Source organism: Ambystoma mexicanum, chromosome 3p, assembly GCF_040938575.1.
Source record: "Ambystoma mexicanum isolate Mex_15411 chromosome 3p, UKY_AmexF1_1, whole genome shotgun sequence".
In the NCBI taxonomy this organism is placed as follows: Eukaryota; Metazoa; Chordata; class Amphibia; order Caudata; family Ambystomatidae; genus Ambystoma; species Ambystoma mexicanum.
Window position 1 is genome coordinate 46,345,645 of NC_090925.1, and position 14,735 is coordinate 46,360,379.

At 45.2% G+C, this 14,735-nt stretch overlaps 1 protein-coding gene across 2 annotated transcripts in view; it reads right to left on the minus strand.

Annotated features, from left to right (window-relative positions):
• Window positions 1-5,232: 5,232 nt before the first annotated feature.
• Window positions 5,233-14,735, minus strand: part of LOC138580117 (arginine-glutamic acid dipeptide repeats protein-like) — a 259,197-nt gene continuing 249,694 nt past the window's right edge. For both annotated transcript variants that reach the window (XM_069650395.1, XM_069650394.1), the window contains one exon: window positions 5,233-5,416. In XM_069650395.1, coding sequence (XP_069506496.1) covers window positions 5,406-5,416 — 11 coding nt within the window. In that variant the 3' untranslated portion in view covers window positions 5,233-5,405. The remainder of the gene's footprint in view (window positions 5,417-14,735) is intronic.

Here is a 14,735-nt window from a genome sequence, read left to right on the forward strand (position 1 = left end):
GTCAGCCAGGCCATAGCCTGATCGGTGATACCCAGATTGTCACATAGAAGATTTAGCAGGGTGGTATGGTTGACCGTGTCAAAAGCAGAGGAAAAATCAAGTAGGATGAGGACAGAGGAAAAGTTGGAGAGTAGGTTGTCACGGATGTTCAGAAGAGAAGTTTCCATACTTCTGGCAGCTCTGAAGCCAGATTGGTGGTCATGGAAAGAGCCAACTGAGTCAGAATGAAGGCTAAGATGAGAGATGGCAAGCTTTTCGAGGAGCTTACCCAAAAAGTGAGTAATGGAAATTGGGCGATAGTTAGCCGGACAAGAGGGATCAGCTATGGGTTTCTTGAGGGAGGGGGGGGAGATCCAGAGGCAAAGGAGAGGTTGCAGAAGTCGGCAAGGGCCGGAGCAAGGGTATCAATGTGGTCTTTAATAGTTTTGGGGGAGCAGGGATGGACTGTGTTGAGGAGGCTTTCATAGATCTGACTTGTCTAGTGACCTCATCAGAGGAGAAAAGAGGAAAGACAGAGAATGAGGGAGGAGGGGTAGCTGAGGGTGGGTCAACAAGCAGAGAGGGAGGGGGAGCAGAGCAGGGGAGGAGGAGAGTGAGAACAGGATGTCCTGGGTTTTAGAGATAAAGTGGGAGGCAAGGTCATTGCAAAGAGCCTGGAGGCGAGAGGAGGGGTGGATACTGCATCAGGGTTGGCCAGCTCCTTGCAGATTTTAAAATGTTTGGCCGAGTTGTTAGTTGCCGCAGAGACACGGGCTTGAATATGGACTCACTTCTTGGTATGTACAGAGAGACGGTCTTGCTGCTGGAGTAGATGGCAGGCCAGTTTGTCACAGGATGAGCAAGAAGCCTTCCATTTCCTCTTGGCCTCTCTACACTTACGTTTGAGTGCCGGTAGGTCGGAGTCAAACCAAGAATTACACTTGGTTTTGGGCTTCACACGGATCCTCATGACAGGGGCAAGAGCATCAAGAGTATCAGAAATAGAGGAGTAGAGGAGAGACAGGGCTGTGTTAGGGTGTGAGTCAGCCAGGAGTGGAGGAGGGGGTGAGAAGGTGGCAGCGAAAGCCTCGACTGACACACGTTTCATGAGCCGGATATCCGAGAAGGTAGGTGGCAGTCTTGGGGTAGGCTTGGCTTGAGGGGAGGAGATGGGAAGATGAGAGGAGAGGAGGCTGTGATTGCTCCAGTAAATCGGAGTGGTGAGGGGAGTAGATAGGGGGAGGTGAGAGGATATCAAGACATCAAGTGTGTGGCCAGCAGAGTGAGTCGGGCCAGAGGGGAGGATAGGAAGGGAGAGTGAATCACAGAGGTCGCGAAAGAGCACAGATGAGGAACAGGGAGAATCAAGATGGATGTTAAGGTCACCAAGGAGGAGGAGTTGAGAGGTAGAGGCCAGGCGGGTGGAGGAGAGATCTGCCCACTCAGAGAGAAAAGAGGTGAATTGACCAGGTGGGAGAGCCTACAGACAAGGCATTCGAAAGAGTACCCTTTGAATCTTATTTCCCAGGACAGCTCCTGCTGAGGGGCTGACTTGCTGGAGAGTGATATTACCGGACCTCACAAAGGATCAAAGAGAGACAACACCCACTAGATATTGTCCTGCTGATTGCACTAGAGACATCCAGTCTAGAGAAAATGCACAGAGCCTGTCCATAGATGGCCTGACTCACAGTGTTGACATCAATATAATATAAACTAAATTTGGCTTTAAAAGTTGTATGAAATACCAGTCACAATACCCCATTCTCAGCTAAGTATTATTTGTAAAATGTACACTGACAGCAGGATTCGTAATTCCTCATAATCATGTTGTTTTGGAACCAATGTGCATATTAAAATGCACCTCTGTGCCAAAGTGACTTTGCTGTCGTACCAGCTGATAAGAGGGCACCTGTGACCATTGAATTAGCTGTGTACTACTGCAGATCAGGATAGGGATGCAGTAGGGCAGAGGCATACACTACACTTTTGGCATGGAGCTTTAAGAAAGGAGGATCTAGTTAGTAGACCACCCCTTCAGAGATGGAATTACCCACATAATTCTACTATTTAAAATAAAAAAGCCAGGGTTTCTTCACCTTTGGTGAATGACAATTCCTCACTACAGGTTTGATATTGGGGTTCCTGTTTGTGGTTATTATAGTGCTTTGTTTCATTGAGATGCATTTCGAAAAGTGCTTATTTGTAAACTGATTGTTTACAATGCAATTCAAGTTGTGTTATGAACCGTGGGCTGTTAAGCTCTTGAGTATCACCATGAAGGTTAATGTAAAAAACAGTCTGATTGAAATGGCCAGTGGAGCTTTCAACCAGGTTATTCAGTTATTAGTCCAGGATGAATAAGAATGGCAGGTGTAGGAGTACATGGAGGAATTCTGGGCATCTCAGTGTGGAGGCGGGGGTTTCCGATTTGACAGTGTATATTATCACAACTAGCCACCTGAGCTACAACCTAAATGTCTTTCATTTGATCTATTGATCACAACACTTTTGCTCCTGATTGAACACACACTGTTTTATTAGACAGCCAACAATTTGTTTCAACCTTTGACAAGGTCTTCTTCAGGTCACTTCTTCAAAATGTTCTGACATCAATGTCAAATTCACCACAATTTGATGATTAATGTTCTAATTCCATCTGCTTCTCATATCCATCGTCCTTCAGACCTATTCACCTTAAAAGCTATTTATCAAAATGTTGGTCAGTACCAGACTGTAAGTCAATTCTAGCGGTTGCTCCACTAAACTGGGCTATTTAGACCCAGTATCCCTTTTCGTCTCTTCCCGCAGCATTCTGCATGGTTTCCTATTTGAGTCTATTGCTTGAATAGCACTAGTGACTGTGTTAATTCCTGAATTCCTGACAACCTGGCCACAAGGATCTTCCAGCTGAACACAGCAACAAGTTACATGCTCAATAAGAACTTATTTTTCAGGTGAGGCAATGTTTCCCACTTCTGTTTTTGTTAGATGTGATAGTGTGGTCATACAGGGCAGAGTCTTTATTTTTGTGGGATTCCTGGAACCAGGCTCCCATTCGAAAACATGCTTTGGGATTCTGTTTCTTCTAAACCATGCACTGGTCCTGAATTCCGCCCGGGAGGCTTACTGCATTTGAAATCAGGTGTACATTATACGCACCACAGGGAAAGCAGAAATGGTGAGGTGTAGGAGCTGAAGACCCTGGATAATCCAAATTCTCGTTGCATTCTACAACCATGGCATCACTAGAGGAGTTTGGGCTGGGAGCATTCCTGTGTTGTCAGTGGTGTTGCCATGTTCCTGCTGCAAAGTCAAGAAGTGTGGATGAACTGCGCTGTTCAGCACAGAACTACAACCATTCAGGTACACCTTCAGAGAATGCAAGGCAAGATGGCCATTTTCTGGTGGAGGGCGTAATTTCTGAAGAATGTGGTTCCATTGTGCACCGCTGATTTCAAAGTATGACATGCAAAAACACCCCTGGTAGGACTGAGCAAAAGGAAATTGGGCCATGTGCAAGAAAATTCTGTTGTCTCTGTCTAATTCACTAACACCCGCACAGTGTAATGGCATTGTAGAACTCGATTGGAGGTACTTGGGTCAATGTAACCCTCAGCACTATCCAGCATAGACAATGGTGATGGATCATTGGAGTCATAGTCTAACATATCTGAAGAATGGTTGGTTGGAGACCCAAGTCCTACAGGATAGTCATCACAAGAGGGTGAACTGCCACACAGGTGGTCTGAATGTCCATTAGTTTGTGGCCACAACCCTCATATTCTGAAGAATTAACATTAGTGATAGGGAAGGAAATGTTGCTCTGGTTCTTTGAAACATGAGGAGGGAATGCAAAGTAGTACCCAGTGAGGAGGGTGTGGTGGCCTCCTAGCCAATGAGGAGGCTTGGAACGGGGTCCTTATCACACAGGGAAAGACCCTGCTTCATGCCTCTTTGGAGCAGGAGGCCAGCATCTTCCCTCACGGGGACCGAAGGTAAATGCTCTCCCAGCATCCCCCACCCACCCCCCTTTCCCACATATCCGTTCCCTTCCATAGCCAAACCCTGCTTACCTGTGCTCCTCTGTCCCTCACTGACGCTGGTAACAGGATTGTTCCTGGCGCATCTCAGCTGCAGGATTAGCCTCCATGGAAAGGGAGAAGGATGGAAAGGGAGAAGGGACTACACTCAGTCCCTTCTCCCTTTCCATGGTGCCATTTTGTTTGTTTACTCTTTTTTCATTCATTTTAATGGCTGCCACGGAAAGGGAGAAGGACTACATGTAGTCCCTTCTCCCAGATCCCTGCTGGCTATTGTATTTGCTTTTTATCTCGAGTCTAGAAACGGTTTCACCTACATTTCTCTAATCGGGAAACATTGCTATAAGTACCCCGGTATGACATGCTGGGGTAATAATAGCAATAGAACCCTCAGAGGGGGGCATGCCCCTACCATTAATATCCCCATCCTCGGTTTCTATTGCTAAAACAATCTACTGCAATTACTCTCCATTGTTGATTTTTGAGCCAATGAGATGGAGTGTCAGCCTAACGATTGAGAATAGTGCAAATAAGTCACATTTTGAGTTTTGTTGAGCATGTTTCTGTGGTTGTCATTTAGAGTGATCTAACTATTATATATTGTTTTTAATGACATTGAATGAGGTTGTTTATGGATGATCAATGGGCCTCATTACGACCCTGGCGTTGGACCATGGTGCTAATAGCACCATGGTCCATGCCGGTAACTTACCGACTCCGCCATGGCGGAATGGGGAATTACCGCCCCATTCCGAGGTTGGCGGGGCGGTAATTCCCCATGCCGCCATGGCCCTTCCCCATTCCCATTTTTGCCCCATAGGGCTCAATGGGAATGGGGAAGGCGCGAAGTACGGTGCCGCAAATTGCGGCACCGTACTTAGCACCAAGGTCCCTTTGCGGGTTGGTTTTTAACGCCTGCAAAAAGCAGGCCTTAAAGTCTCCAATCCGCAAAGGGACCTCGTAATCAGGCGCTAAGGGATTACCGTTACGGGTACCCTTACCGGTACCGGTAATCCCTTAGCGCCAGGGTCGTAATGAGGCCCAATGTCTTTACTGGAATTGTACCTGCGCCAAACCGCTTCTTCGGCGCACCAACATCTTTCATTACCGTGGTATGTGTGAAGGCACATCTTGGTCAAGGATAAGAGCAAAAGTGTTTTTGTCTGTGACTGTGAGTTTGATTTTCTGGTAGCAAAAGATTGGGCAGTCATTGCCATATCGGACATCTTTATTCTTACAGAACACGAAATTGCAGCAAATTTAGCATCCACTTGTACAATCAAGCGTATTGTGGGATCAGATTCTGTTCACTTTGCTCCACATTATCTTCACTTTTCATCGTGGCCACCATCTTCCCTTCTCTCACTCCACGGCATCCAAGAATTATAAACGTACTGAAAGAAATGCATGTAAAAACATGTTATGAAGAGTTTAAATGGCTTAAAATATGCACAACAACTGAGAGTTTGTAAAAAGAATGACAGTGTCAACTGAAACATAAAACAAGCATTGGAAATGGCAACAGTTTGGGCTTATGTACAGGAATAAGAAAGGCACTTTCCAGGCACTGCTATTGTGGTATTAACTGGCCATTGATGGTAGCAGGTGCAAGTACCTGGGCATTTAATAGCTGTGCCTGGCATTTGCCTAATACTTATACATAGACCTAATCGGTTGGCTATGCCAATGCTTGCTTTTAACAGGACTTCAGTGAAGGACAGGCATAGTGCTTATAAATCGAGTGGTTGAAGGCAGTCCTGGTTATGACATTTGTATTACATCAGTAGCGCATTTGCAGCCCCAATTAAGCCATTAACTCAGAAGACTGCTCTGTAAAAACGCTTGCAGCCACTTCAAGTGAAACGTTTGATGGTAAGGATTAATTAAAGCGGATACACAGAGTTCCCATGAGGAGGTGTTTTGGGTGTGCGGGGGCATGAACTGAGTGGGATTGTCCCTAGGGATTACCATGACCAAGGGCAGTCAAAGGGTGGGCACACATAACCAAACAACACTAGCAAGCTGTGTGTCCCTCCTCATATGGATTTCTCCCTATCTGTACTATGATGCAATAGTGTCAGCTTTTAGGTAGCACAAGTGCCACCCAATAGCCTAGACTAATTAGATTACTAATAGATTATGATAGACATTTCTCCTTACATGTGCAGACCCACATCTTTTGGTAATGCTTTGGCTCTGGGGATTACATCGAGTACCATTACATTTGGTAGCAATTCCACCATTGTTATAGAACTTCGAAGTGTGACAGTTCAAGCACGAAGCGCTATACATAAACAAGTGATATAATAACATATTCTGGCAGCATGAGGGTAACATGGAGTATGTTGCCCTTTCCAAAATGATAGGCCACAGAAAGATAAAGCAGTCAAGTTGATTTTGTATACGAAGTTCTTGAAATGGGGCATCCAGTCTGCCTGCCCTAAATAGACAAATCCTACTCCCTACCTGTACACTTGCGAGAAATAAAAATACACACTAGCCACTGAAAGAAAGCCAACACATATGTGACAAATTTTACTGGCAGGGGGAATTTCGGTGCAAATGTCGAACTACAGCCTGCAGTAAAAATGCAAGATGCACACATTTTCCCTGACTAGACTCTGTAAGAAATACAGTTTCTGCATGCTGCACCTCCCCAGAGCCAGGCTTCCTGTTGCTCAGTGCAAACTTTATGCAAGGGGAGAATTCTCTGTATAGGCTAATTTCCCAAACCTAGTGAGTCCCCCAGCAGCTTTGCTGGATTTTTGGGGTTTAATTTTTTCTCCTGCTAAGAGTGAGACTCTTTTTCTCCCACTCTTAGGCATGATTTGAGAATGTCCTTTGACTTTGTAAAGTGTTTTATGGGCTATGGGGTCTTTTACTCCATAGGGCTTCATGTGTTTTTGGTGAGTGTGTTACACAGCACCCTCAGTGTAGGAACACAGGGGTGTCATAGTGGCCCCCAAACATAGACTCCATACCCTGGGACTGACTATTGTATCCCAGGGCATGTAACGTCACCATTGACTTTACTAGTCTTAAATTATGAACAGAACCAGTACAAACCATCATATTGTGGAAGTACTGGTAGGGGTAATTCGATTGCCCCTGGGTCTGTTTTTCAAGGGGGCACTCTCCAGTCCCGCCTTGTCGATTTCTGGCTGGTGGCAGTGGTTGCCACGCAAAATATTCCACCGGAATATTTCCTATGGGATTTTCCCATTCATTTTATACGCACCACTTTTTTGGTGCAATGTTAAAGATACCACTAGGTTATTTATTTAATATTTATTCCCCGGTTGGGTCTTTTTGCCAGGACTCGGTTTTAAAATGGTGTTTGTGTTCGCCTATGTAACTCCCACCCAAGTCGAGCCCGTTGTTCCACTTTTGGCGGGCTTCTGCACAGAAGCCTCCCAAAAGTGGTGCCACTCTGTCTGGGTCTACAGGATGTGTGGGAGGGGGGAATAGGTACCCTGGACTGAGTTGCCTCGGCAACTCAAGTTGCACTCTTCTGTGATTGGCCCAGTGGTGAGCCACTTAGCATGTTTGAGTGACAGCTCTGACTAATGAATGGGGGTTTTCTGCATAAAAGCAGGGCTTTGGGGACTGGAACTTCAGAAGTCGCCACAGGACCTAAAGAATCCGAAGAGCGAGAATCTGAGCCGACCTGCAACAACGACACCTCCGGTGGAGCCCTGCTGAACCGTCTCACCACTTCCCAACGACAGAGAAGATCTTCTTCCAGGAGAGTCTTTTTCCTTTGAGCTGGTGGGGTTAACCAGTTCGCCTTTTTCGCATTCCTGGATCGTCTCGTGGTCGAATCACCCGTGCCAAGCACCCCGGCGGCCGGATAGCCACGTTTCACCACTACCGCGAATAAAAGCATAGTACCTTTTAACCGGGAAACTCCGCGGCTGGTTTCTTCCCTGGCAGTGCAACGACCTCCAGCTTTCCTCCACTCCGAGATCTTCTCTTCCCCTGGACGAAGCACCAACTTGCACCCACTGCCAGGAACAACAGCCCCCACTGGAGCTTTCTCACCATTTCAGGTACTGTGCCCCGCCTGTTCTCCCTTGCAACAGACTGTCCAAGGTCTCCCGTAAATCCTTGACTCTCTATCCTGGGGTGACCTCGGACCCGTTAAAATTACCTTTCTGAACTGATCTAACTCCTTTTTTAACTATCTGCAAATACTTTTAAAGTGTGCTTCAACTGTGTGATCTTGGGCACATTCCGCCTTGCTCTCCCCAAGAGTGGGCCTGGCCTATGAACATTTTGCTGTACAGTAGACCCTGCCTTTCTTGACTTGCTGTGGTTCTTTAAAAGTGTTGGTATTGTGTGTTTTCCTATTTCTGCCTTTTCTCTCCCTTTTTAAATCATTATTGGAGTGCCATCTATGGTTACGTGCTCACCTCTGTTTTGCTAAATAAGTGGTGTACTAACCTAGACTTGTCAAATAATTAATTAGTGAGGTGTATATATGTCTAGTGACTGTGTTTGAACTTGCTTGACATATTAGTACCAGTGTGTTTTTAAATAAATAATTATATACTTTTATACCAAAGCTCTGGTCAGTGTTTGCTTGTGCTACTGTCTCTTTGTACCTAATGTGTATACTCTATATACTGCCTAACTCTTCTTGAGAGAAGTCTGATTGCTCAGCCACAGCTACCAGGTAAATCTGGGTGGTACAGACTGCTACCAATTGGGTTTACTGCTAACACCTGTAGTCTTAAACTTTTTGCAGTGGTCCCTAAGGGAACTGCACAGCTTTCTGCCTAACATCCGCTCGGCCCTTTCTAGAGACCCCTGTGCCAGCAACAGCCACTACTGTACTCCAAATACTCCACTGCATCAGCAGCCAGCCTGGTGAGGTTACTCACATGCTGATAATGGGGCATGACTCTGACCCAGCAGAAGCCTAGGGATTCTGGACCTGTGCATCATGAATTGCCAGACTCTGGAAAATCCAAGTCTGAAGATTATAAAATGGGGTAATAATGTGATTCAGAATCAGGGCTGGCGTCAGGGCCTTTCAAGCTACTCAGTTGGAATGGGAATTTTTGTGGGGCCCCTCATCAAATTTGACAAGCTTAATCGTTTTTTTAAGCAGTCATTTGGGTGTTAATGCTTCCTTACTGGCTGCCTTTCTTTGTTTTGCTATGCCGAGGCCAGCAAACCTGCCCTGTGACAATCTTTAGTTTTAACTATATCTAGGGTTTGCAATAGGGTGTGGCCACAGTGTGGATTGGAAGGTATGCCCATTTGCACTAAACAAACAGTAGCCCTCACAAATTGAAGGCTGGTGCACTTTAATTGTGCACTATTGGTCAACGACAGACCTTTCCAAAAACTGTTCAATAATCACAGACGCGTTTCACCCTTCTTTTAGCTCTTTGTAGTGGGGATCCAACCTGAAAGCTAATACCAGGAAAACCACTCATTCAATTTGTATTAGGAAACGCATTTTCCTTTTATAATCTACGGACCCCACAGCCGCCTCCCCTAACAGAAGTCCTTTACCCTGGTTGCAATGAATGCACTCTTCCAATTCCGTATGACACATGGATTTTGTGATCCGATATGTGCTTCTGGGATTTAGAAAACCTCACCAAATGAAACTGATTGTGCCAAATAAAACGCGTTTACCATCTATAAAGTGCCCTGTTGCATTTTGAAATCATAAGACTACACCAGAACAATGCCTTTTTATTATGAACAAATACAGGCAGGTTTTCACAGCTGTAGGTAAGAGGGCATCCAGCCATCGTTTTCAGATGCACCACTATGCCACCCGCACAGCGTGTAAGAATGGTCTGAAGAATAGTAGTGGGGACGACGGAGGCTGAGCATCCCTGTGGGACTTCCATTCCGTACAGCCGATGCTTGTCAAGCCCTGTTTAGTTTGGGCTTTTAACAGGACTTCCATGAGGGACATGCAAAGAGTGCTTATAAATCGAGTGCCTCGAAAAGACGTTTTTATTACAGCAGCAGCTCTTTTACAACTCCAATTACGTCATTAACTCCCAGAAGACTGCTTTGCAAAAACCCTGGCAGGTACTGCGAGTGCACAGTCTGATGGCTTGATTAAAGCGAGCTCAAAGAGTTTCCATGAGGAGGAGTTTTGGGCAAGGAGCGGCAGGAATGGGTGGGAATGGCTATCCTCATAAAACAACTCTGTGATACTCTTGGCATCACAGACCAGGCACTGACTGACCTCCTTCCTTTCAAATCATCCTTCCCAGGTGCAGCTGGCCCTTTCCCCTCCTCCATCTCACTCTCTACCAGCAGCGTTCTTCAGGGTTCTTCCCTATCGCTGTGGCTCATCAGCATCTGCCTTGCCCCTCTTGCCCACTTGATCTCCTCCTTCTCACCTTATTTCCAGTGTTATGCTGATGACACACTGCTCTCCTTCACGCTTCCCTCCTCCTCCTCCTCTTCCTCTCTCATTCCTGACTGTCTGAATGCTATTCAGACATGGTGCACAGCTAATGATCTCTGTCTTAATGCCAGTAAGACAGAGACCCCTGCCCCCTGCTTTCCCCCGCTCTCTGGCAAGCCTCATTTGGTGCTCTCTCCCTGTGAGGCCCAAAAACTTGGTGTCATCATCCACTCCTCTCCCTCCATCTCTCCTCACATCATGGCCCTCGCCGATAAGGTCCATTTTCATCTTCACCTCCTTAGAGGCATTCTCCCTTTCCTCAACTTCCCCCAGAAACTCAATGTCTCTAGAGCTTTGGTCCTCTCCAGGCTGGACTACTGCAACAGCCTCTTCTTCAATCTTCCTCTCTCCTCCTCTTGCTGATTTGCAGAATAGGACTGCAAGAGTTATCCTTGGCCTTAAGCCCAGGGACTGCATCTCTCCAGCCCTAAAATCTCTCCACTGGCTCTCGGTGGCTTCAAGGATCAAATTCAAGACTCTGCATCATCCACAAGGCCTTCTGGGAACTGGGACCCCAACATCTCCAACTTTCTCTCCTTAAATACCTCCCTGTTAGAGTCCTCCGGTCTTCTAGCCCAAACTCTCTGCAGGGTAAACGCTTCTCCAAGCAGAGAGTGGAGGTAGATCTCTCTCTTCGGCAGGCACCTCCCTCTGGAATAACCTCCCTGCCTCTCTCAGACATGAGACAGACCTCCTTAGGTTTTGGAAACTTCTCAAGACCCTGCTTTTCTCTACCTCTTTGGCGTTCTCCCTCCCTTGCAGACTCCTACTCTGCCACTGCGACTGGCTGCCTTGGCCTTTCTGAACCCTACAGGCAACCAGGCCCTCCCTGACCAGTCCAAACCAGCACTCCCCCTTCAGCACCTAGCACTTAGATTGTGGCCATCACTTCTGGAACCCCCTTGCACTTACCCCCTGGGACCTCCCTTAGCACTTCCTAGCCCTTTTGCAAACCCTACTCCTTCTAGCACTTCTCATTACTGCACCTTCACGATCCGAGACACTCACGGCCTAGAAGGAGTGAGAGTGTTATTGCTATTTGATGTTTTCCTTTGTCCATGTCCCTTTTGCCTGGTGGTGCCTGGAAGCACTATTTGTTGTGTAAACGTCTTACAAATATTCAATACATAAATGAATATAAATACATAGGGATTTGGGTGGCCATGGGCAGTCAGTGGGTGAGCTCATAAGCAAACAAGATCTGTAGACTTTGTGTACCGCCTCATATACCATCCCTCCTCATCTGTACTTCATTGTAATAGTTTAGGCGGATAAGTGTCACAAGCGACACCTAATAGCCAACATTAAAAATAATAGTAACAACGTTGGCTGGTGGGTAATGCTTTCCTATGCTCATTCGCAAACCTTCTATTTTGCACATGTGGTAACAGCGCCATCTACAGGAATGAGATGGAACATATCATGCTTCATAGAAATAATCAGTGAGGCCAAGGACACATGTACATGCAGTAACAGCGCCATCTAAAGGAAGGAGATGGAACATGTGATGCAGCATTGAAATAATCAGTGAGACCAAGGACACTTGTATGATCCCCACATGCCATTGACCATGCTAAATGACATAAGGTCTTTTCTGATTTTGCACCTGGCATGACTAAAGTATAGCCATTTTGAACCTCTGTTTAGTGTCAGGGGTCAATGACACTCTGGGCTTGTGAATCTTAACACTGGATGGGTTCGAATTTCTGTTTGCACCAATGATGAGATGCGCCCACCCAGCCAATGACTTGCACCAATAAAGGTTGCACGGGCATCTTTGTGTATTTTAAACTGCATCCTGAATCCACACACTGGATGCATTGTAAAATGTGCACAGAACAAAGGCATCCCGAGTGCTTGTTTGGAGCATGCGCAGGAAGATGTACATCATGTGTAAGTGAGATTCCTGCCCCAGCCATCACTTTTTAGTGTTGGATTAGGTGGAGCTTAGAGCCACCTATACAATGAAGCTATTGCATTAGAGTACAGCTAGGAAGGAGATGGCATGTGAGAAGGGACACACAGATTATGGGTACTGTTTGCGTAGTTAACCCCCAATTGACTGTGCATGTCCATGATCATCCCTATAGCTGTTCCCACCCATTAGCTGCCCCTGCCTGCCCAAAACACATCCACCTGTGATACTGTAGTATAATTTAATTTATTTTGGAGTGCAGTGCCACTGCATGGGATCACATTATTGCTATAAGGTGGCACACATATAGCCAGCCAGATGTTGCCAGTGTAACATATGGATATGCAAATGAAGACAGGTTACAGATTTAAAAGCATAATAGATTTTTTTTTTCTCTTTCTTATTTGAAATGCCTCATTCACAGGAGAACACATTAGCTATCTAATTGACTGACTTAATTAACCAATACTAACACTAAGTCTAATTAAATAACATTATAATGTGTTCTCCATTTAGAAAAAGGAGGCAGGAAAGACCTGTTCTGAGATTCAGTTTAAACGTGCATTTTTCTCTGATTTACCTTGGCTGCGCTGAAATGTGAAGGACAGAAAGGCAACAGCAAATCAAACAGAAACAGTTATTACAGTATGAAGATCGCATTGTTTGTGAAACAGGGTTGGCAACCTAATACACTTTCTGTTAATATGATTGGAGGGAAGTATATCTGAAGACAGGCTACGTAAGCAACAGAACTTTGCTGGACGAGCTCTGACAGAATTATAGTCATTTCACTTTTGCGGAGCTGCTGTGAGGTCGCCTTTGCTGGGCTGCTGGGAGGAGTCGTTCCAGCTGCACTGCTGACCTTCAGAGACTGGGGATTCCTGGTCGCTTGGCGCAGGCTTGAAAACTGTGTGTTTTCGCCATGCCCTTCAAGTTGCAAGCTTACGAGGGCAACCCTGGGTCACTTCTCGGAGGCGGCAAGCCAAAGGATTTAGTGTGCCAGAGAGTTACAGACAACTGGTAATTATCACGTAAAATTGAGGGTGTGCCACGTGTATGAAGCATTTTTCAGGCAGGAAAGATAGCGTAGGGAATCCCCGTGTTTAACTGCCACTTAATAATGTTGCAAGGCAAATGCTGTCCTATTGATGTAACTTTTATTTTTCTTGTTGCAAATGTAAAGTGAAATTCGTTGTATTATTGCATTTGTTACTCTTCTGTTTATTTCAGAAAGGACTGTCTCACCAGAATGGTAATGTATTATTTTGAAATGAAATTGTTATAACACACAGTCTGTGTAAGAGTGTTTTTTTTTTTTTTTTTCGTTCCTTTGGTGCATCTAAAAAAAAAATACCCTGCAAGAAAGGGAAAGGTGTTCAAATAATACATGTGCCAAGTTTCCTATACAGAAGAAGCAATGTCATTAGCAATTATGAATAGCTGTGTGCGTGATTCCACTCAGTGTATGTGTGTGTGATTTCTGAATGGAATATAATACAATAGTTCTTGCTGAGTGTACATGAATCAGCAAAAAGAGGCCTGTGGAAACAAAACCTCACTAATGTCAATAAAGTAGTGATAATACCACAGGGGATTGAGAATGCTATATGTGAATATTGTGGTATCTATGAATGTAGGTCCGAGGCCTCTAGTGATCACACAAACAGTCTAAGCAAAAAGAAGGGGGTTTGTATATTGGGGCCATAAATAAAACAGGAAATTATGCTCACCAAAATACCGCCAACATAATCTATACCACTATAACGCCAAACCCAATCTAAATGTAAGGAGTACTCATTGCCAAATTACCATTATTTTTGGCAGTAAGAAAATACCGCCAGGCCCCAAATCTACACAAAATACCCTACAATACATGTGAGCTGGTTGTATCAAGCAGTAAGATCAAACATCGGCCTGCCAATGTTATTTCTAAGAAATCTGTTCATTGCATCATTCCAATAAAAATGTCTAAACCAAATGTGACTGCAGCCACTTCATTTAAATCTGTTATGTTATGCATATATTGCAATCAGTCACCAAACACCTAAATAAAAACAAAAGAAAATACAAGCATTGGCAAAACTAACAGTTGTATCTTGTATATAGGTTGTAGCCATCTGCCAAGCACAACTATCATATGCGAAGGAAATCCCTCTGTTTCTAACTTATGGCCAGGTAGTACCATTACGCCAGTACCTGGCAAATGATTATCTCATGCCTACACAAAAGCCAATCCTGGTTCCCAGGTAGTCTGCATGAGGGGAAGGGATGAACTGTACTTCTGGGAATGTTGTTGAGATTGTGTTTTCTCCTCAGCGATCCCATATGCTGGCTTTGTTGAGGGGCTATGTTCTAT